We start from the raw sequence: 20943 nt of genomic DNA, 5'->3' as shown, positions 1-20943 counted from the left end.
ATGGCAATATTGATTTTCACTTGAGATCCATCGAGCAATTCCTCTTTTGGAAAGAGGATAACCCTTTCTGGGTGCACAAAAGGATACAAAGAGCTGTGACGATTTGCAAAAAACGTTTGTTATTCGAAGATAAAATTTCAGACAATGCTGGATATCCAGCGAATGGAGAGTCCTCTCAGCTGCAGTAGTCGGTTGAGGAAAGAAACTCTTTAGGATAAGGGGCTCATTCAGGTTAAAGTCTGAAGGTACTTTGGATATAAATTTTGGATTAGTTCAAAGGAGTATTTGATCCTCTTTAAACTGTAGAAAAGGTTCTTGTGTGGTCAGTGCCTGAATCTCCCCAACTCTCCTGGCCGATGTGAGCGCCAAGAGAAGGGCCACCTTCCATGACAAGAATTTAAGGTCAGTCCTGTGAATGGGTTCAAAGGGATGTTTCATGAGTTGCGCTAACACTATATTCAGCTGCCTGAGAGGAGGTGGAGGCTTAACTAGGGGGAAGGTACGAAATAATCCTTTCATTAACTGTTTTATGATTCTTTCAAACCATAACTATGGTCCTGAAGAGGTCCTTCTAAAACTGGATATAGTGGCTGGATTAACTTTAATTGACACATGTGCTAATCCAGATTTCGCCTAAAGTAGAATGTAAGGAAGAATCTCATGAGAAACAGATCTTAAGCGAACATTAGACTCCTGGTACCATAAACAGAATCTTCTCCATTTCATCCTGTATGTCGTATTCGTACTCTGGAATTTGAGAGAATATTCCTGCAATTCAGATGATAGTTTTAGATGTTGAAATTCACAGTGTTCAGGAGCCATGCTGCTAAACGTAGTGACTTGGGGTCTGGATGAAGCACTTTTCCCTGCGACATCGTCAGGAGAGATGGAATGGGCTGAAGGAGAAGCTCCGTGAACCAATGTTGTCCTGGTCACCATGGGGCTATCAGGATCATTCTGCACAGCTCTCTTAATCTTCGTGAGGGGTAGGAGGTGAATCGGCAGAAAGTCAAAGGCAAAGAAGCCTGACCATGCCATCATTCCCCCAGGATCCCTGTTGGTGACGCCAACTTGCATAGAAGTTGCATTTCTTGTTCTGAGCTGTCGCAAAGAGGTCCACTGTTGGTTTGCCCCACTTTAGGAAGATACTTTCTAGGGTTTCCTGATTGATCTCCCACTCGTGGAAGGTTGACTTGGATCTGCTTAATGTGTCTGCCCTGACATTTTGATCCCCCGGAAGGTGTTCTGCTTTTAGCGAGATTCCATTTTGAACTGACCATTTCCAGATTCTCTTGGTCTCCTGGGATAGGGGAGAGATCTTGTGCTGCCTTGCTTGTTTCGATTATGTATTGCTGCTGTTTTGTCTGTCCTGATCAGCACCGCCGAATTCCTTATCATTGGCAAAAAAGCCAGCAATGCTAACCTCACTGCCCTGAGTTCCAATAGATTGATGTGAAGTTGTTGGTCTAGACTCTGCCAACGTCCACTGACCTGGAGGTCTTGAAGGAAGCCATCCCACCAACCTTCCAGGGAAGCATCGGTGGTGATGACCTGAGGAGTCGGCATGGTGAGAAAAGTAAGGTCGAATGAGATATTTTGACTTTGGGTCCACCAAGACACGGCCTATATCATACCTGGTGTGATTGTGATGACATCCTCGAAGGATCCTACAGCTTAACGCTATTGCAGATCCAGTTGCTCCTGTAATGGACGATTCCTTAACCGGCAGAAAGGGACGAGAGGGATGCATGAAGACAATGTCTCCATGAGTGACTTGTAGAGGCATACTGAAAGTGACTTTCTTCGCGAGAGAGATCGAGAGAGATCCAGAGAGAGAGATCCAGAGAGATCCAGAGAGATCCAGAGAGAGAGATCCAGAGAGATCCAGAGAGAGATCCAGAGAGAGAGATCCAGAGAGAGAGATCCAGACAGAGAGATCCAGAGAGAGAGATCCAGAGAGATCCAGAGAGATCGAAAGGGAGAGAAAGGGAGAGAAAGGGAGAAAAAGGGAAAGAAAAGTAGGAGAAAAAGAGAGAGAAAGAGAGAGAAAGAGAGAGAAAGAGAGAGAAAGAGAGAGAAAGAGAGAGAAAGAGAGAAAGAGAAAGAGAGAAAGAGAGAAAGAGAGAGAAAGAGAGAAAGAGAAAAAGAGAGAGAAAGAGAGAGAAAGAGAAAGAGAGAGAAAGAGAGAAAGAGAGAAAGAGAGAGAGAGAAAGAGAGAGAGAGGGAGAGATTAACTTCTGTGGTCTCTCTCTCTCTTTGAGAGAGAGAGAGAGAGAGAGAGAGAGAGAGAGAGAGAGAGAGAGAGAGAGACAGAGAGAGAGAGAGAGAGAGAGAGACAGAGAGAGAGAGAGAGAGACAGAGAGAGAGAGAGAGAGACAGAGAGAGAGAGAGAGAGAGACAGAGAGAGAGAGACAGAGAGAGAGAGAGAGACAGAGAGAGAGAGACAGAGAGAGAGAGAGAGACAGAGACAGAGAGAGAGACAGAGACAGAGACAGAGACAGAGACAGAGACAGAGAGACACAGAGAGAGACAGAGACAGAGACAGAGAGAGAGACAGAGACAGAGAGAGAGAGAGGGAAACGCCCTGCATATTGTGGTGTCTCGAATTGCCCGTAAGAACGTAATGCTCTTGGAAGGATGGAGAGATGATTTCGCTGTGTGTGAAGGTGCTTTGATCAACCAGTCGTCCAGGTACAGAAATACCTGATGCCTTTGTTTTCCTCAGAACAGCTGCCAAGGGAGCCAAACATTTTGAAAAAAAACTTGGGACCGACTTAAGGCCAAATGGTAGCACCTTGAACTGGTAATGGCTTCCAGCTACGACAAATCGAAGGTACTGCCTGTGGGAGGGATGAATGGGTATGTAAAAACATGCATCTTGTAAGTCTAAGGTGGTCCTACGATTCTCTGGGTTTAGAAGCAGCAGAATGTCCTGAAGGGAAACCATACAGAAGGACTGTTTTTGAGATAAGTATTTAGAGCTCTCAATTCCAGGATCTTATTTTGGACCTCCGGACTAAATGATGTCGCTCGCAATCATCCATGACGACGCAAAACTGCTGCACCCCCCAGCAATCTGAAAGCTGTAGTTGTGATATCCATTGCACAATCTATTACTTCTGCAGAAGCTCTCTCTCCCTCCTGGAGAATCTTCTTTACCTCTGGTCTACTTTCATTTGGAAGCTGATCCATATACGGAGCCAGGTCACACCACATCTGTCTGTCATATCTGCCCAACATGGCCAGGGCATTAGCCGCTCTGACTAACAGAGCTGACATTAATGAGAAACGCTTAACGGCGTTATCTAGGCGTCTACCTTCTCTATCTGGCGGTGTAGTAATGGGTGCTGATGGATTTTTGAATTTCCGTTGAGCTGCCTGGGAAATAACAGAATCCAGTTTGGGATGGCCCACCAAACAGGCTAGAGGGCCCTCTGAGGCCTTATATACTTCTTCTCCAACCTAGAGAGCACTGGTGTTACTGTCGCTGGTGTTTATTACCTTAAGTCCTTCGTCCCATACGTGACATTATCGGGATGGCCCTCACCGACTTCTTAGATGTCTTCTTAAAATCATATAAAAAACACTGTTTGGTAGCTGGCATAGGTAGATTTAAATCTTGTTGCAGCTTTTTCCAGCAAGTTATGAAAACCACCACTATCCTGTAGTGGCGAGTCAACCAGTACCAGAGAGGGAGAAGAGGGCGTGAGAATGAGGTAGTCATCCCATTCTCTATTGGGATCTGTAATTTCTCCCTCCTCTTGGTAGTCAACCCTAGTAACCAGATCTTGTTGAGTTATTGGTGGAGGCGATCTCTGTAAGGGTTCCGGCAGCACAGCTTGGCCCCTCAAAGGAGTAGATGGTATAGAGCTTGGGCTAGGAACTGCTGATGGCATTTCTTGAGATACAGGAGTTGGTGGAAATCTCTTCCTGTAGTCAGTCAACATGAATTGTAAGTCCGTCAACAAAGAGAACGGCATGAAAACCCACTTCCTCCTGATAACTCTGGTGGGATTGTTCCGGAGGAGGGTATTGATATTCGCCATATTGTTCATCAAAGTCGTCCTCCACACACTTAACGTGCAGCTGGGAATGGGCTACTCGCATAGCCATATATAGCCCTTCGTCTTCTTCCTCAGAATCCTGCTCTTCTAACAGGTGAGATGGCAAAAGAGGCGCAACTTTGCTAGGAGATGTGATTCTCCTTTTCCTAGTGTTTTCTGACCTGTCTGGTGTTTTTTCCCTCGTCAATGAATCACAGGCGAGATCACTGATAACATTGTCATCGAATCTGCAGTTATCAGCGGTAACTTGAAACGCAGAGGCGATGGTCTAGCCGCCAACGACGTTGTTACTGTCTTCGTAGTAGCCGTCGACGAGCCTGTCAATGGTGATAAAACCTTTTATCCCCGAAGCACGTCCCTTCCTCTCCTTTTCATGTCTTTGACAATATTTTGAGGGACTGCGCCCACGAGACCCTTCAGCGGTCTTTTTAAGGGCTTTTCCTGGACGCTCCTCAAAAGAATGGCCCTGTGGTGATCTCTTATGAGACGTTCTGGATGAGGAAGAGGATGCGGCATCGCGGTCACTATAAATCACCTCCTTTCTAGCTTCTAATTTCTGAAGCTAAATCAATAGGCGGCCCTCAAGGTCCCTTAAAATCTTACTGGAAAATGTACAACATACCTTGCAGTCCTTTGCTTGGTCTGGATAGAGGCAATAAATACAGTCCTCATGAGGGTCATCAGTATATAGCCTCTTCTTGGAGCAGGTAGCACAGGCTCTAAACAGACACCTTCTCCTTTCCTGACATACCAAAGTCAGAGTGATCATAGACCAGCACTGAAGATGAGTCCTGCAGACGAAATCTTAGATGAAAGCTAGGAATACTGTCCAAAATCAATGATTAACAGAGAGAAAACTGAGCACAGCTCAGAGGAGACTCCCTACCACAACATGCAGTAGAAAGTCTGAAGGTCTAAGGTTCTCTCAGGAGTGTTCTAGAGGGTGAAGGGTCCTGATTAGTTCCAGGATTATTTTTGGTCACTTTTACAAAACTAGAGTTATGGGTTACAAAACTGAAATGGGCCTATTCCTTTTTCCAGCTTTGTATTGATTTGAGCATTGCTTTTTGATATACCAGGGACTCCCATCTCCGCGACGGGGAAGGAGACAAGCATGTGAATCTATGGAAGTTCCAGAACTGGAGTAAACACCATTATGATGTGAAGGGCAAATCCTACACCTCAAAACAAAATGTTGCCGCCCCCAAATTATGGTATTCTATATTTGAGAGTGTGCCCCTTACAGAGATATACCCTACCTGCACTTTTGTCACACACAGTATAGTAATATTGTTGGGGCTACTGTGGATGTGGATTAGGTCTTGAGTAAGAAGATCACTTATAGCCCTCACTCCTATAGTATTGCTAGTGAAAGTGCAAGGTTGGGGAACCTTAAGCTAACAAATGAGATCTGGACCCAATTTGTTTAAAGTGGTCCAAAGCACTGTTCACTTTTTCCCTCAACTAGTATGTCAATAAATGTGAACTGCATGTTTCCAGATAAGCAAGAAGATCACACTGAGACATGCATTGGATGACAAATCCGTCAAGTATGTATGAGGTTATCGTGTACCAACTAGTAATTAAAGCAAACCTTACTTAAATGCAGGCATTCTGTCTCAATAAGATGAGAAAGGTGCTCTCATGTGGACAAGCAAATTGGGCATTTGTAAGAGTGAATTGAAATATCCAGCAAAAATGCAGGAGTCACTGTCATGAGGGCAGAAGCAAACATTTCCTCCACATAATATTAAGAAGTTTGCACTAGATGATTAATATATATAAGAAACATCCACCTGAAAATTAAATGTCTTGAAGAACATAGCATAAGGCGGCAGACTTTAAAGCAGTTGCACTTACTATAAATAGAAATTGTACTAATGTGGATCAGAAGCCTAATATCACATAGGAAGGAACGAAGGGAAGCATCGGGCGGGGGGTGGGGCGGGGGCAAATAAACAACCACAAAGGAGATGAAGCACCTAAGACTGAAAAATCCCAAACATTTTAAGGGAAATGAGAAGTGAAATAGATCTGCAAAAAAGTCATACCATAACACTTCTGGTCACAATCGTTAACACAGAAGCTGAAAGAGCTTTAGTGCGTCAGTCAAGAACAGTTAGTTAAGAACAACCAAGAAGAACCTGCAGAAGTCAACCACACACAGACCCAACTATGCCTACATGTCAAATACCTAACTAAGAGCACTGGCAGAAAAGGTATACACATCCATGTTATGAAAAATATAGGCCATATCCACTTATAATCTCACCGTTGAAACCGTTCTTGTTGTTCCCGCTGCTTACGGATTTCTGGGAACTGTTTCTCATAATACTCTCGAGTCTTGCTCTCCTTTGCTTTCCGCCGGGGGTTATTCTCTATCCGGTCCACTTTCTTCTCCCATGCTTCCATCAACTGGTCATATCGCTGGCATATCTTTTGTTCCTGATCAATGACCCAAATAACAATCACAAAAAAGACTACAACTTTAACACTTCTCACATGTATCCAATTCTACACCACAGGAACATTTTGCTCATTAGGATTTTTTTTGCTCAAATATATTTGCATACAATGAACCAAAAATAGCACATTGAATGAAATAGTTTAAAAAAAACACTAAAAGGTTTCTTCTGATTTAAAAAGCAATTTGTGAGGCCCATCATACTGCTACGTAGAAATGCAGAAGTAGCATAGGATGTTAACGGGTGAGATATAAAAAATGCAAATGGAGCAATCTCAATTGCACTGAATAAGATGGATGATTGGGAGCTAAAAAGATAGCACTGAAAGTAACAAGGGTTGCAAAAAACAGTAAAGCACAGAGGCATTAACGGACTTTGATTTGGTTTACATTAGTCCATCATGATAATGCATAAATAAACGCAGAAGTCTTTATCACTGCAGCTAGAGAAGGCATGCAATGGCCCAACGCCATGCAAACCTATCACTGTCCGGAAAGGGCAAGTGTCTGCATGTTTGTAAGAAGGAAGTAGAGTTTTGTGTTTGGAATTATGAATCCTCAAGCAAGGTCTCACTCTCCATCTAGACTTCATCTGGTTAGGACGCAAAACGTGAAAATGTACTACTTCTCTTGTAGTCCTCGTCCACTTACACAGATGATCTTCTGACTTGGCTCTCCATATTTGGCAGAAGCATACCTATGTCATCTGTTGTGGCATCTGAACAGTTTTCCCATCCTTTCCTGGCTAAGGCCCACCTACTTAAACTCTACCTAGCCTTGGCCTGCAGACTTGGTCATGTCAACTGGTGATAGTAAATCAGCCCAGATGCCACCAAGTCTTGATACCAGCAGCCAAGTAAACAAGCATTGGCAAAACCAACATATTTGCCTTGGTGATCTATTGGCTGTGCCAATCCATTTTAGCCATGGTGTGCAGCATCAGCAAGGAGCAATGATCCAATACCATCATCTAGACATAACTTCATTTTTAAATAAGTATTATATAAGGGATAAAGCATCTCTCGCTAAACAACTATATGGAAATTACATGTCACTGAGGAGTTCCCCCAACGATACAGAAGGAGAATGAAGGCAGAGCTCCTTTATAAGATTATGGAACTCCGAGGTGACTTGCAATATTCTTACGTGCCTAAGGGAATACTTTATCCTATATAATACATGGTCACACCATTACCTTTCCCACCTCTTAAAACATTGGCGCGTAGCTCTTCCAGAAAGAGAGCATATTTGCAAACCAAAAATACAAATAAAACCTCTACTGTAAAATTAAACACATCAAAAACCTGTCCCATATTTGTTGCAAAAAGATAATGGAAACGGCTCAATACAAGAATTCAAAAACCTGCAGTAATTTAGGAGTTGAAGAAACATGCAGACTGATTCTAACTTTTCTATAATTATCTTATGAATGCAAAAATTAATCATTCTTTCTGTAAGTCACTTTAAACAAGAAGGTAAATGTTACCACTTAAGCATCTATTTGTAGCATGTTAGTGCTATAGATTCACTTGCTTTGCATACTTCCGCCATCTAGTGTTGGGCTCAGAAGTACACAACTTGTTTGTCTTCAAAATAAATCTTTGTGGAATTCGAGATGGAGCATAGAGGCGCTGTAAAGATGACCATGCATAGCAAATTATTAAACAGGAGGATAAAATGTCTGCAACAATCAGAGGTGATCAGCAAGGAGGGCGGGGTCATCTAAATCTAAAGCACTACATGTAATAACAGATGCTTATAGGGTAAGTAACTGTCCGCTTGTTTCATGTGTAGCTGTAGATAAGCAGGTTGTGTATAAACTGTAAAGCAATGTGAGAGAGTGCCATATTTCTTGCATTGGTATGGCCCCCCTTTTTTCTTACTGCTGATGTGCTTTGACTGAGTGTGCCCTGGGCTCCTGCCAACCAGGTACCCAGGGCCTGTGTTCCCTCCCTAAAACGGTGTTGAAACTAAAACCCAATTGGCATCTCTGGCCACCTGTCAGCCCCTAGTAAATGGTACCCTCTGTACCCAGGACATGGTGACCAGAGAAGACCCCTAAGGGCTGCAGCACTTATTGTGCCACCCTTAGGGGCCCGGTACCGTGGCACCCACACACTGCCTTTGCAGGCTGAGTGCCTAAGTACAGAACTAAACAAAGAGTCGACATGGCACACCTCCCCGTCCACTATGCACTACGCCATGACATAGCCATTTTTTAAGACTATGTGGCGTTGTTTTTACTCTTGACCCTGGACAATACTGAATAAACATATTTTTTGTCCCAGGAGCCAATTTTACAATCACCTTTGTTTTGTTTTTCACTAGCACTGCACTCCATTGGTCCTACCTCTGAAATACTGTGGTTAAGAATATCACCTTCCAGAACCTATCCCAGCATCATTACTAGGTGCACTGGGAGAAAATCTTGGTTCATGGTCTACATCCCACATGACGACACTCCACCAATAAGGGTGGGCTGATGGGATTTCTCTAACCCAGTATTATTACTGTGAGGACATTTTGGTGTAATGGTTTCCCGGGCACGACAGTTCGTAGATAAGTAATCTGACCAGGTACCTCTTGTTTGTTCACACCTCCCCGTGTGCCATGCCCACAAACCCACTGCCCTGGCATACATCAGTAACCCCTCTAGCTGGGTGCCCTATGCCAGTGGTTTGGCCACAGGTGCACGAGCCCTGTGCCCCCACAGTACCCAGGGCCATTCCTGGGCACTGTACGTGCAGTGATAACATTGAGAGTATATGGTGCTGGGAGGTCGACATTACAAACTCCACAACACCATAATGGCTACACTGAAGACTGACACGTTTGGTATCAAACTTATCAGCACATTAAATCCACACTGATACCAGTGTGGGATTTAATGAAAAATGCCCCACAGAGGGCATCTTAGAGATGCCCCCTGAAACCTAACCACAATCCACGTCTGGACTGAGAAGCTGCCTAGGCTGCCACACAGCAGACATGTTGCTGGACCCCTGGGTGGAGAGCCCCCCACTCTCCTGGGCCTGCAACATTGCACATCCTGGGCGAGGTGCTAGGTCTCTTCCCCAGGATGGGGAGGGGGAAGCTTCAAAGGTCTGCCACCTCTGAGTTTCTCCAGACCATTTGCTGTACCCAGCAACTGGCCCCCACCAGTCCTGACCCCACTCGGGCAGGAAGACTGGCGGGAAAACCTATGTCAGGTAGGGGGGTGTGCCAGCTTGTGCCAACCCAACCCCTCAGGTGGGCGAGACAAGGTGAAGCACGACCCCTGGCTCCGGCCATCTTGAAGATGGGGAGCCCTACCCAATCACAGATAGGCTCCTGCAGGAGCAGGCTAGGGAGTGTACCCACCCCAGGACAGAGACCTATTGGTCCCTGCCCTGGCCCTACCAGTAACGCCCCTAAATTCAGTATTTAGGGGCTCCCTGAACCTCCTTTCCTCAGATCCCGAGACGAAAAGAAGTAAAGTAGATCAAGAGGAGGAAGACCCGCCGTGCAGCTGCTAACAGGACGACTACAACTGACTTGGCCCCAGCCCTACTGGCCTGTCTATCCTGGAACCTGCTCCTGCCCAGACTCCGGCGACTCCAGCGGACAGCAACCTTGGGACACCCAGAGGACCTTCCTGCGTTGTCCCTTTTAAAGACTGGGACTCCCATCAGCAGAGGCTCTGCTGCAACAACACCCCTGGTGTTAGCCAGGAAGCTCTGGACCAGCCCACTCTGCACCCGTCGAGCCCGGCCCGTGCCCAAGTGATCCAAGACCACGAGGACGTCCCCCTGGCGACTGGGACACGAAGTCCATTGCCCAAAGACCCTCCTCGACGAACCAGACGACGCCTGCAGACTCAGAACCAGGGGCCCCTCCAACTACGACCAGCCGAGGGTAAGCTTTCCCGACACCAAAAGACAACCCTGCACCCGTCGCTCTACAGCCCGCTGTGCCTTCCTTTGGGGTACCTACCTGTGCTCCAAGATCCCAACTTACCTCTCGAAGTGTCTGTCCCCGAGCCTGCAGCCTTTTTTCACTTGTGACCTTTCCCATTGAACAACATTGAGCGCCTGACGCCTCAAAAGCACCCTGCAACCCAGCCGCCCGAGTGCCTCTGGCCGTGCCACCTTTGTCCTATCCTACTGACCCATTTGCCCTGAGAAAGTGACCAGGAGCTCAGCTCTCACAGCTGCGTGGCCTGCTAGCCAGCAGCCACCAACCGGAGGCCCCCTGCCCCTCATTGGATAACATTGGACCTAACTAACTCTGCACCCGGCCGCCCCTGTGCCGCTGATGGTGAACCAACTGTACCTACCTGACCCTGGAGGACCCCCGAGTCTATGCCCAGAACCTTAACTTCACCAGCCGAGTACTCACCTGGAAACCGGTAACTCACTTACCTGCCATTGGATAACATTGACTGGTTTGACTCGAAAAATCTTCCAAGTGCCTAAAATCAGCCGAGTAACGAATTCCGAAGTACTCACCTGTGATCAGGAGAGAAGCCAATATTGTACCTTGTGGCCCAGTATTGAACCACGAAAGTAATCCGAACTGGGTTTACCCTTAATCTGTATATTCTCCTTAGGAATCCATTGTCTGCTTGTATATGAAATTTCTTCCAAGTGTCTACTTTTGAAAACTTGAAATATTCTTTAAAATTCATACGAAATACTGAAACGTAATTACTTACCTGTTTTAAGTTGAGACCCCAGTGCTGGACCCAGGAGCCCAGTACTGGATTAGAAAAATAACGAGATCGTACTTTACCTGTAACCTGAATTTTCTCCTTTTGGATAACATTGCCAGATTTCTCTTTAAAAGTTTCTAAGTGTGAACTTTTAAAATAGCTTTAAATTCCTGTAAAATCACTGCAATAACAAACGTTTTTACTGAATTGTTTTCAGCTTAGACCCCAGGACTGAATCTAGGATCCAGTCCTGGAACTAACAAAGTAATCTACAAAGTAATCAACCGTGTTTATATAGGAAAACTTATTGAGCTCAATGCTAAATTGTGTGTAGAATTGTGTTGCCTGCTGCAACCCCCGTACCTATTGTGCTTACAAAGTTTATTGGCTTTCTGCAAAGTACTCATCTGAGACCTCTCATATTGAGAAAAGTATATTTTGATACCTGTTGGTTCTAGAAATAAAGTAACTATATCTTTGATATAAAATCACTGGGCCTGGTGTTCAGTGTGTGAAACCCTTTGCTGACTGAGTGTACAACAAATGCTTTACACTGTCCTCTGGTACTGCCTTACTGCTCGACCAAGCTACCACTTTTGAGAGTAAGGTCACACCTGGCTTTAACCTCTGTTATAACTCTGGGGTTTGTGGACTCTATACACACTGTACCTTATTCTGGTGAAGTATATATAGAGCAACTTTCTCACAAGCAGTCCTCCATAAAGAGGTGGTATAGCCTGAGGAAGTTGCAGTAGACTAGAAAAGTGTACATAGGACAGCTTGGCCATCTCTAACCTGTTGCATGGCCAGGGCATCCATAAACTAGTGATTGGTAAATGTATGAGGAGTGGACCACGTAGATGCCTTACAGATGTCAGCTAACGGTATATTACCTAAGAAGGCCACAGAAGTCCCTTTCTTACGAGTAGAATCAGGTCTGGGTTGAACGGGCAGGGCTCATTTTGCTTTTGCATGGTTGCTATGCATTTGACCAAACAGCATGCAATGCCCATAATTGAAATGTCATGAACCTTGTATTGCTAGGAGTATGACACAAAAAGCTGTGGTGTTTTAAGAATTGTATTCTGTAAATCCAGTATATCAATGCTTCCTTGACATCTAGACTATGTAGAGTATGCTCCGCCACAGTCTCTAGGTGTGGAAAAAAGACCAGGAGCTTGATTGTCTGGTTAATACCTTAGGGGGAATCTTGGATATCGTGATGTGCCTGGAAGAAGGCTCCTCCAAGGTGTGAGAGCGATATTCGTTAACCCGCCGGAAGGAAGTGATTGCTAGAAGGAAAGTCATCTTTCAGGAGAGAAATTGCAATGACATGGGTGAAGGGGTTCAAAAGACAGGCCCATGAGTCTTGTGAGGTTCCAAGCAGGTGGGATAACCCTGTAGAGGCCTTCCGTAAAGTTTTATTGACTGGTATTCTAAACAATAAAATGTGTTTCCTATTTTGCAAGTAGGCAGCTACAGCCGGCAGGTGTAATTAAATAGAAGTGTAGGCAAGGCAAGGCCTTATTTCTGCAGTTGGAGCAAATAACAGACAATGTCTTGTATCGCTGCTGGAGAGGATTGATAAGTTTAGGAAAGCAGTAGTGCACAAAATTCTTCCATTAATTTAGGAAGAAGGCCTGCATACTTCTTTGAGAACAGATCTGCATTCCTGCGGGAGCTTGAAACTCAATGACCTCAGGAGCCAAAAAACCAAGTTGAGCTGCTGAGGATTGGGATGTCGGAGAGTGCCGTGATTTTATTTGAGTATGTGCAGTATCCAAATTTAATGATCATTTCTATCTAAATACCTGAAGGTGACCTTCCTCCATTCCTGAAGGAAGTCCTTTAGTTTGCTCCCACAGTTGTGTGCGAGAGGGATTGATGCCTTGATAGGTCCCTTGGTGGATGAGATGACTGCTCCTCCTCTGTGAGGCTGTGCTCTTCCTTGTGCACGTTGTAGGAAGGTACCTCCTGACTATGGTTGCCCCCAACTTTTTGCCCTGTGTTTTAGCTGGTTTTTGACATAGTCGACCTGGGATCCTGCCAATCAGGACCCCAGGCCTACTGCTCTCTCTGTAAAATGGATTCCATGTACCCTAGGTGCATTTCCAATTGGTACTGGGCCCCCCTATCAGACCCTGTAACTCAGGGCATGGGTGTACCCAGGGCTGCCAGGGGCTGAAGCATGTATTATGCCACCCCTGGCTGGCCTCCTAAATTTGACACAACTGGCTGCATGACAGCTGGGGCAAAGTCGTGTAATCACCCTTTGCTGGAGGTGTAGTATACCTATACCTAACCCTAAAATGGACACACAGATTCCTATCAGTCACTCCTATGGCAGGCCTTGACAATCCTGAAGGCAGAGTGCTTGGAATCGTGTGAGATGGTGCTCTGGCATGAGCAGAGCCTGTCTGCAGCTTGCGGAACCAAGTCCTAATAGCTGTTACATGATATCGCATACCATATACTCTTAAGTGCATTATAATCCTCGCGGTTAAATGCTAACTTTGGTATTGCTTTATCAAAACATGTCGAGTAAGGTGTCATACGAATTGGAATACTAACCCCTCGCCAATTCTGGCGACGGGGTTAGCATTCCACCCTTCTAGAGGGACACGACATGTATGTAACTGTGAACCCCGGTTAAAGTTAACTGAAGCCTCAGCTCCACAAAATGGATGCTGCCACCACAGACACGAGTCTGACCTCCTGCTGCTGGGAGTCCTTCCCGCGAGGGAGGCCTGGACAAAGGGTTTCCTGTCCGGGGCGGTGCTAGCACCGTCCCAGACATGGTTTTGTGTATCCTGGGTAGGCAGGGCTTTTCAGGAAGGTGACTGCTGAGTGGCACCCCAGTGCTCACTACGCATAGGCCAGTCTGAACCAGTTCCAGGGGCACACCAGCCCCTGGCCTGGGGAAGTCCGGCATGGCAGAGGGGTGTAACCACCCCCCTCCTAGTCCCACCCATAGGCAGGACCTAGTCAACGGGTCAGCCCCCTTTTTTAGTATAAAGATGGGAGCGGGCCCCCTGTTCAAATTAGATCATCTTTGGAATCAAGACACAACTTTCTGCGAAAGGACTTCAAGATTTCTTCCTCAAGATTCTCCCTTGTGGCTAAGGAGTAGTCACCCTGCATCAAGCGGGCACCATCCTAAGAACACTGCGGTCTGCTGCAAGTCCTTCACGAATCCGACGACCCAGCTCGACGAGACCCGGCTTCCCTGGCACCTCTGACCTCTACTCACCTCTACAGCAAAGCTGAGAACTGTGAGTGCGACGAGACCTCGAGGGACCGACGATCGCCAAGACTGCACGACATCTTTACAACAAGCCCACCGTGTCCTCCACGGGTGAGTGCTTTGGGGTCCGAGAAGCCCCAACCCTGCGCAGCCCCAGCACCCAAGATCAGCCTCCCTGCATCTCCACGATCTGCGTGGGGCCCTTCTGCTGTTTGCTGTGCACCGCGTTGTTTGGCTACTAGCCGGCTGGCTTGTGGCCTTCTGAACGACGCCCGACGACATCACTGCTGCTGGTCTGGTTGCTCCAGACTGGCCCTTGCTTCCTTCTTCAAGAGAGGCACCCCGGACCCTCCTGGTCCACCCCAGACGCCATTTTAGGTCCACCGCGTGGGCTTGAATTTGCCAAGGCTTTGTTGCCCAATCCTGGGTCCAGCGACGCCGAAAGCTTCTATCTTCGTGGGACAGCTCGATCCTCCTTCCTGGTCGCCGACAACGCCTCCTGGTCCGTGAGATCTTCGAGCACAGCGTCACCCACTCGCCTTGTCGAGGTGGCTACCATCCGGTGCCCTCCTGGTGCCCACTGACTACTGGCTAGTAGTCACGAACTTGGTCCCCTCTGCTTTCAGGTGTCATCTTCCATCGATCCAGGCTTGGATCCACCGAACTTTCTTCACTGGTCGCCTGCCAGCAACTTCTTTCTTCCAGGCTCCTGGTCCGTCTACGAGGATTCCCGACGTCCTTTGAGTCCTATGCAGCTGCAGCCCCTGGGCTAGGTAACTTCGGCATTTCGGTGCCCCAGCATAGCCTCACTACCCAAGGGTCAGAATCCACTTTCGTTTTCCTCCTACCAGGTCGGGTTCGCCCGAGAACACTAACTTTGCAATTCCTAGCTACCATAGACTTTGTCCCGCATCTCGCGTGAGAGTGCACACACTGCACCCGAGTCCCCTAGGCCTCCTATAAGTAATCTGAAGGTTCTATAGTCAAGTCCTAGCGATTCCAAAGCCTAGTAGTACTGTACTTACCTGCTAGTAATTTCGCATTCCACTTTTCTAGTATATGGTTTTCCGTGCCCCTCGGGTATTTGTATATACTGTGTTAACTTAAGTATTTTTGTAAGAGTTTTGGTTTGTGCTTAGTACCCTGTCCTCATAAAGAGTACAGGGCTGTTGTGATTCTTAATAAATAACTGTTTATTTTCATAACACTTGTGTGGTGTCCTTTCACTTGGTGTTCAAGGGGTATATGTGGCATAACAGCTGGCTTAACACGCCCTCTCGAATCTTTAGCCTTAGACTGCTCGTATCCACGCTACTAGGATAGCTGGTCTATAAGGTTGACTTACAACCAATCATCAATAAGGGTTGCTGGACTGATACATAGTGTTCACTAGAATAGTGACCACTGCATATCAGGCCACCTTCTCACACACGTGCCAAATGGGCCGGCATTCCTGTGTCTGCCACTGCCAATGTTGAGATGTCTGAGGTTGGCATGTGCCCTGAAACTCTTTGTGTGAAGTTGCACCAGTGAATAACTTCTTCCTGCTGGTCTTCGGAGCGGTGTTCCTCGCCTTAGGTTCCCTTTTAACTGCAATGCTCCCACTGACTTGACCATCTTGTTATTCTTTTTTAATTGTTGAAGGGTTTCATCCACTGTGCTACCAAACAGTTGCTGATTCAACAGTGCATTGATGTTAGCCTGTACCTCTGACTTGAAACGAGACACCCTTAACCATGCATAGTGTATAAGCGTTGTTCTAGCCATCATTTGGCGGCTTGCAGTGTCAGTTGCTGCTTGTGCCGACTTGATGCATGTATTCACAATGTTTCACTTCCCACGCAAGCGAAGCTGCTCTATTGCAAAGCTCTTCAGGCAAGTGCTTCATTAGCTCTGCAATTGCAATACAGTGTCAGTAGGCATATCTATTGAGCGAGTTCAAGATGGATATGCTCCACTGTATTACTGCACCTCTTTCAAATTTCCCACCCACCATATCCATTTTATTACTCTCTTTATCTGGAAGTGGTCCCAATGTTTTTGGGATGTTTGTTCTTTTCCTGGCTGTAGCTGCAATGATGGAGTCAGCTGGGCCTGTTCCTCTTATGTACAGAGGATCATTAGACTGATGTCTATAATTTTTCCTCAGCTTAACAGCTCTGCACATTGCAGGCTTATTGAAGGCTCTCATCCAGAAGGCTGTGCAACACTGGAATGAACTGGTTTCTGGTTTGAGAAGGCAGCAATGTCTCTAGAAGGAAGCAGGATTGTGTTTTCTCCTCCTTTAATTGTACACCGTATTTATCGGCTGCTCTTGTTAGTTGTCCACAAATTGATAAGAGTCCATTCCCGCTGCTGGGAAATCTGTTTCAATGTCATACCATGGAGTTTCTGCATACTCAGAACCTTCAGAGTCCTTAAACACGCTCATTTCCATGGTATCAGGATCATTTTGCTCGGGGAAGAACTCATGTTCTTCCTCCTCCTGAAGCTCTGGTGTCAAAGGGGGGTCTAATTCTTTGACATCCTTCTCCATTTGTTCTTTTGAGGGATTCAGAATTTCCAAAGTGATGCATCAAAATCCTTTTTCTTCTGCAGAATTGCAACCATTTCTGCCTCAAGACGTTTTTTTCTTGCGCTCTAATTTGGCAGATCGATATTCGGGGTCAAGCACCGCCAAAGACTTTATTTTCGACTTCAAGGTTTCCTTCAGCGGTGTATCACTCATCGCCTTTATCGCCGTCTCCTGACTTTCATCTTCTTTCAATGTTAAAACCTCTCGATTTGGATAATCTTTCGAAGTTGTCGTCTTTTTAGGTGTTCGGTTACCTGCGGTGTCCTTGCTGTGGGAACCACGGGGGTCTTTATGTGTTTGATTGCCTTCAGTCAATGATGTTTCTGGCGCCAATGCAGATTTCGCTATTTGAGAGTCTGATGTTCCAAACTCTCCTCTTGAATGTTCTCAGTGTTGGCAGAGTTTTTTTTCTTTTGGGTTGCAATATTCCCGCTCGACGATTTACATCTCAACATCTGAGCGTTTTCATTCTGCTCCTTCGGCGAAGTTATCCTCATCGTGGCTCAACAAGCCCAGGTCTTTAAGAGATGGAGTCTGCTTCTGGCCTTACATGGTGTAGGGTGCCTGCCTCTGGTTTTCCATTACCCTCAATGTCTTTGGCTTGAAATCCGCATAAGCATCACAGTCGTAAATCTAGTGGTTGAGCAAAAGGTAAAGGCTACACACCTGATGGTTGTCCTTTTGGGCAAAGCTATGGTGCCACAGCAGGCAGAACTGGAAAGGTGCCTTCTCCATATCTAGCGAACAGGGGCCGCTATCCGGGAATTTTCGGATATGGTCTCAACGTATGCGATCAAATTATTTTTCTTCATTTACCTCTTTAGTGAACTTCTTTGATTTTTAAATCAATGAAAGTTATCTTAAAGTAGTTAATTTTGCAGATTGGAGAGCCTTCAGCTATGCCTCCACACCCAATAATCAAAAAAAAAAAATCTATAGATGGCGACCACATGTAGGAGCTCCTAGTGAGGGGGTAGGCCGTCAGGCGAGACTGGATAAGGCACCAAATGGTGGAATAGTTTAAGCCCAAAAACACAAAGGAAAAAAAAAAAGTGTACTAGGATACTGGAGAATTCCGGACCCAGTCACTAGATAGAGTAATAATGCACAGTATGTGAATCCACGCTCCCAAAACTATGGCTATGCAGGATACCATCATTCTGGGCAGTCACAACACAGTTCTGTCACCTGATGATCCGGCTGAATTAGAGGCAGCACATTTTGGAAGGCTTGCACTTGTGCTAGGCTGGGGAACCCCTTACCCACCCTACAGTTTAGGATGGCCTCAAGAAAGGGTTGCACTTGTAGGGGTTGGAGGTGGGATTTTGTCACAGTGATGTTAAAACCTAGACCATGTAAGGTCTGAATGGTGGTCTGGGTATGTGCTAAGCATAGCTGGTGCATGGCACTCTTGATCAGCCAGTCGTCCAGCTAAGGAAATGCATGGGTGCAGCTCCTCATGAGATGAGCTGTTACTACAGCCAGACATTTGGTTAAGACCCTTGGGGCTGTGGTAACCCCAAATGGGAGTACTTCGACTGGTAATGTTGTCCACTCACCATAAACCGCAGTTATCTTTGATGCGCTGGGTGAATAGCTATGTGGACCTGGGAGTCCTTCAGATCTAGAGTGTACATGAAGTCGCCTTTCTGGAGTAGTGGTATGATGTCCTGTAAAATCCTCATGAGCGTTGAGCATGTGACGTTTCATAATTCAGTGTGACGGGGTGTGCTCGCCTAGCGGACAGACAAGACAAGTAACTGACTGGTGGTCTACTATACTCTTCTCCCCCACTCTTGTTCCCTACCAGCACCACAAGTGGAAAACGGAGGACAAAACTTTATTGCTCCCGGTAAACCCCGAAGAGGAGGATGGCTCCTTTAACTGGTGGTTTATGCCAGACGTGAACCCGCCCACCGGTGACGTTAGCCCGTACCCGGCGTTATCTGCAGCAACTTCCTGGTTCCCGTCGTGTCCCAACACCGGAGTAGAGAAGGAGTGGCCTATTGGAGAGTTGGAGGTAACGAGAGGTCCAGCAAGAGAAAGTGACGGAGACCGCAGAACGAGGACCGGCTGGATACCTCCAACCCCCACCAATTTGTAAATAATTCTTTAGCACCTCCACACGAGCACAGTCCCTACCACTTCCTCGCGTCTCACATAGTGCACTGTGGGTGGTGTTTCCCCTCACTCCTTGGCCCCTTACAACCTGGGTTCTGAAAGGAAGAGTCCTGATACTTCTTTTTAGTTCCTTTTTGTTTCCTGCCCGAAACCGCTCGAATACCGGACGGATCCTCAAGACCCCGCACCCTTAGAGTCAGAGCACGTCCAGTCGAGCAAACCTAGTTCCCTGGAGTGAAGGGAGAGAACCACCGCTACCACGAATCCTGACACTTTTTCCAAGGAGAGGTGGACTCAGAAACAAAAACGTAACTTTGGAAAAATAAAACCATATTTGACCCGACCTGGCCTACGTCCCATTCATTCGAACCCGCAACATCTGGTGTCAGTGGGATTGCCATCCCCATCCATCAGTCAACCTGTGACGGAGACTCAGCATCTCATCAAAGGCCAAGAGAAGCTGGAATGGGCCATAGAAAGGCAGATGACGTCAGCGCAGGCAGACCGCGATGTCTTCAAAAACACCATTACCGCCCACATTGAGAGCATGCAAAAGGGTGGACAGGTGCCGCCCCACAAGTAGAAAGACACGCCTCCTTATCGAATCTTTCAGGAATAGCCCTCCAGAAGTACATACCAGTGGAAGATCCGGACGCTTTTTTATTGCATTTTGAGAGGGCGTCGCGAGGGTGTGGGTGGCCCGAGGACAAATGGCCCTTCTTAGCGCCTGACTGGGGAAACAGTTTTCACACCAGGTCGCCAACCCCACAAGGGATACCCCTTATCAGAGGATAAAAGAAGTAAAACTTGACCACCTGGGACTAGACACCGAGGCCTACCGGGTGAGATTCTGGAAGGAACAAGGAGTACCTGGGCAAAAACCCCAAAACACTCTTCTTCCGCCTAAAAATGGCCGCTGAAAAGTGGTTAAAGCAGTCCTCCAGCTCAAAGGAAGAAATAATGACGAAAAGGTATCTGGAGCAGTTTATGGAAGCTCTACCCTACGGGACCCAGAGGTGGTTGAAGCAACACTCTAGTCTCACAGCAGAACAAGCCATCGAGATGGCTGGAAATTATTCAAGAGCACAACCAAGAACGATGACCTGGGACACAGAGAAGTCTCACTTAAGTGTTCTTCCTCAGAAACTTGAAAGGAAAAAAAAACTCAATCCGACCTCCCTAAAACCAAAACGGGCCGAATGGAGATGCGCCCTTTCAGAGGGCCACAGTGTTTTGAATGTGTCGACTGGGGCCATATAGCCCGTATGTGCCCCCGAAAGAAGCCAGCGGAGGAGCCTATGGAGGTTGGTTACATCCCGAAGGTGCTGTTATACTCAGCAGAGATGGGGACATCATTCTATGTACATGTGCAGGTGAACGGTAAAAGCCCTATTAGATTCTGGGTGCAAGCAGTCAGTGGTTCAGGGAAACATCATCCCTCCTACCTAGATCATTCCGGACTCCTTGGTCCACCTACGTTGAGTACACAGGGACGTAAAACCTTACCCTGTAGCTCTAGTCACAATGGTACTGTTAGACAGAAGCCCCTGCACGGTAAGGGTGGGGGTGGTGGAATCCCTGCATGAAGACATCATCTTGGGGGTTGACAATCCCAGGTTTCTCTCCTTGTTCCAGGATAGAGTAGGAAGGGAGACAGGGGTACAAGCAGATTCTCTTCCAGCTTTCACCAGCTCCCGAACCATGGCTACTAGGGTATACAGGGGCAGAGAAAACCAAGGAAAATATACTGCGCCATTTCTTCTGGCCCAGTATTTACAAGGACAA

At 46.7% G+C, this 20943-nt stretch overlaps 1 protein-coding gene across 20 annotated transcripts in view; it reads right to left on the bottom strand.

The window, feature by feature from the left end:
- Positions 1–20943, bottom strand: part of NCOR1 (nuclear receptor corepressor 1) — a 1907529-nt gene that overhangs the window by 1574985 nt on the left and 311601 nt on the right. For all 20 annotated transcript variants that reach the window (XM_086955042.1, XM_086955041.1, XM_086955040.1 and 17 more), the window contains exon 11: positions 6337–6509. In XM_086955042.1, the coding sequence (XP_086811168.1) occupies positions 6337–6509 (173 nt within the window). The remainder of the gene's footprint in view (positions 1–6336; positions 6510–20943) is intronic.

The sequence above is a fragment of the Lissotriton vulgaris genome, chromosome 2_1 (assembly GCF_964263255.1).
Source record: "Lissotriton vulgaris chromosome 2_1, aLisVul1.2, whole genome shotgun sequence".
Taxonomy (NCBI): Eukaryota; Metazoa; Chordata; class Amphibia; order Caudata; family Salamandridae; genus Lissotriton; species Lissotriton vulgaris.
This window is presented reverse-complemented; position numbering and strand designations above follow the sequence as displayed.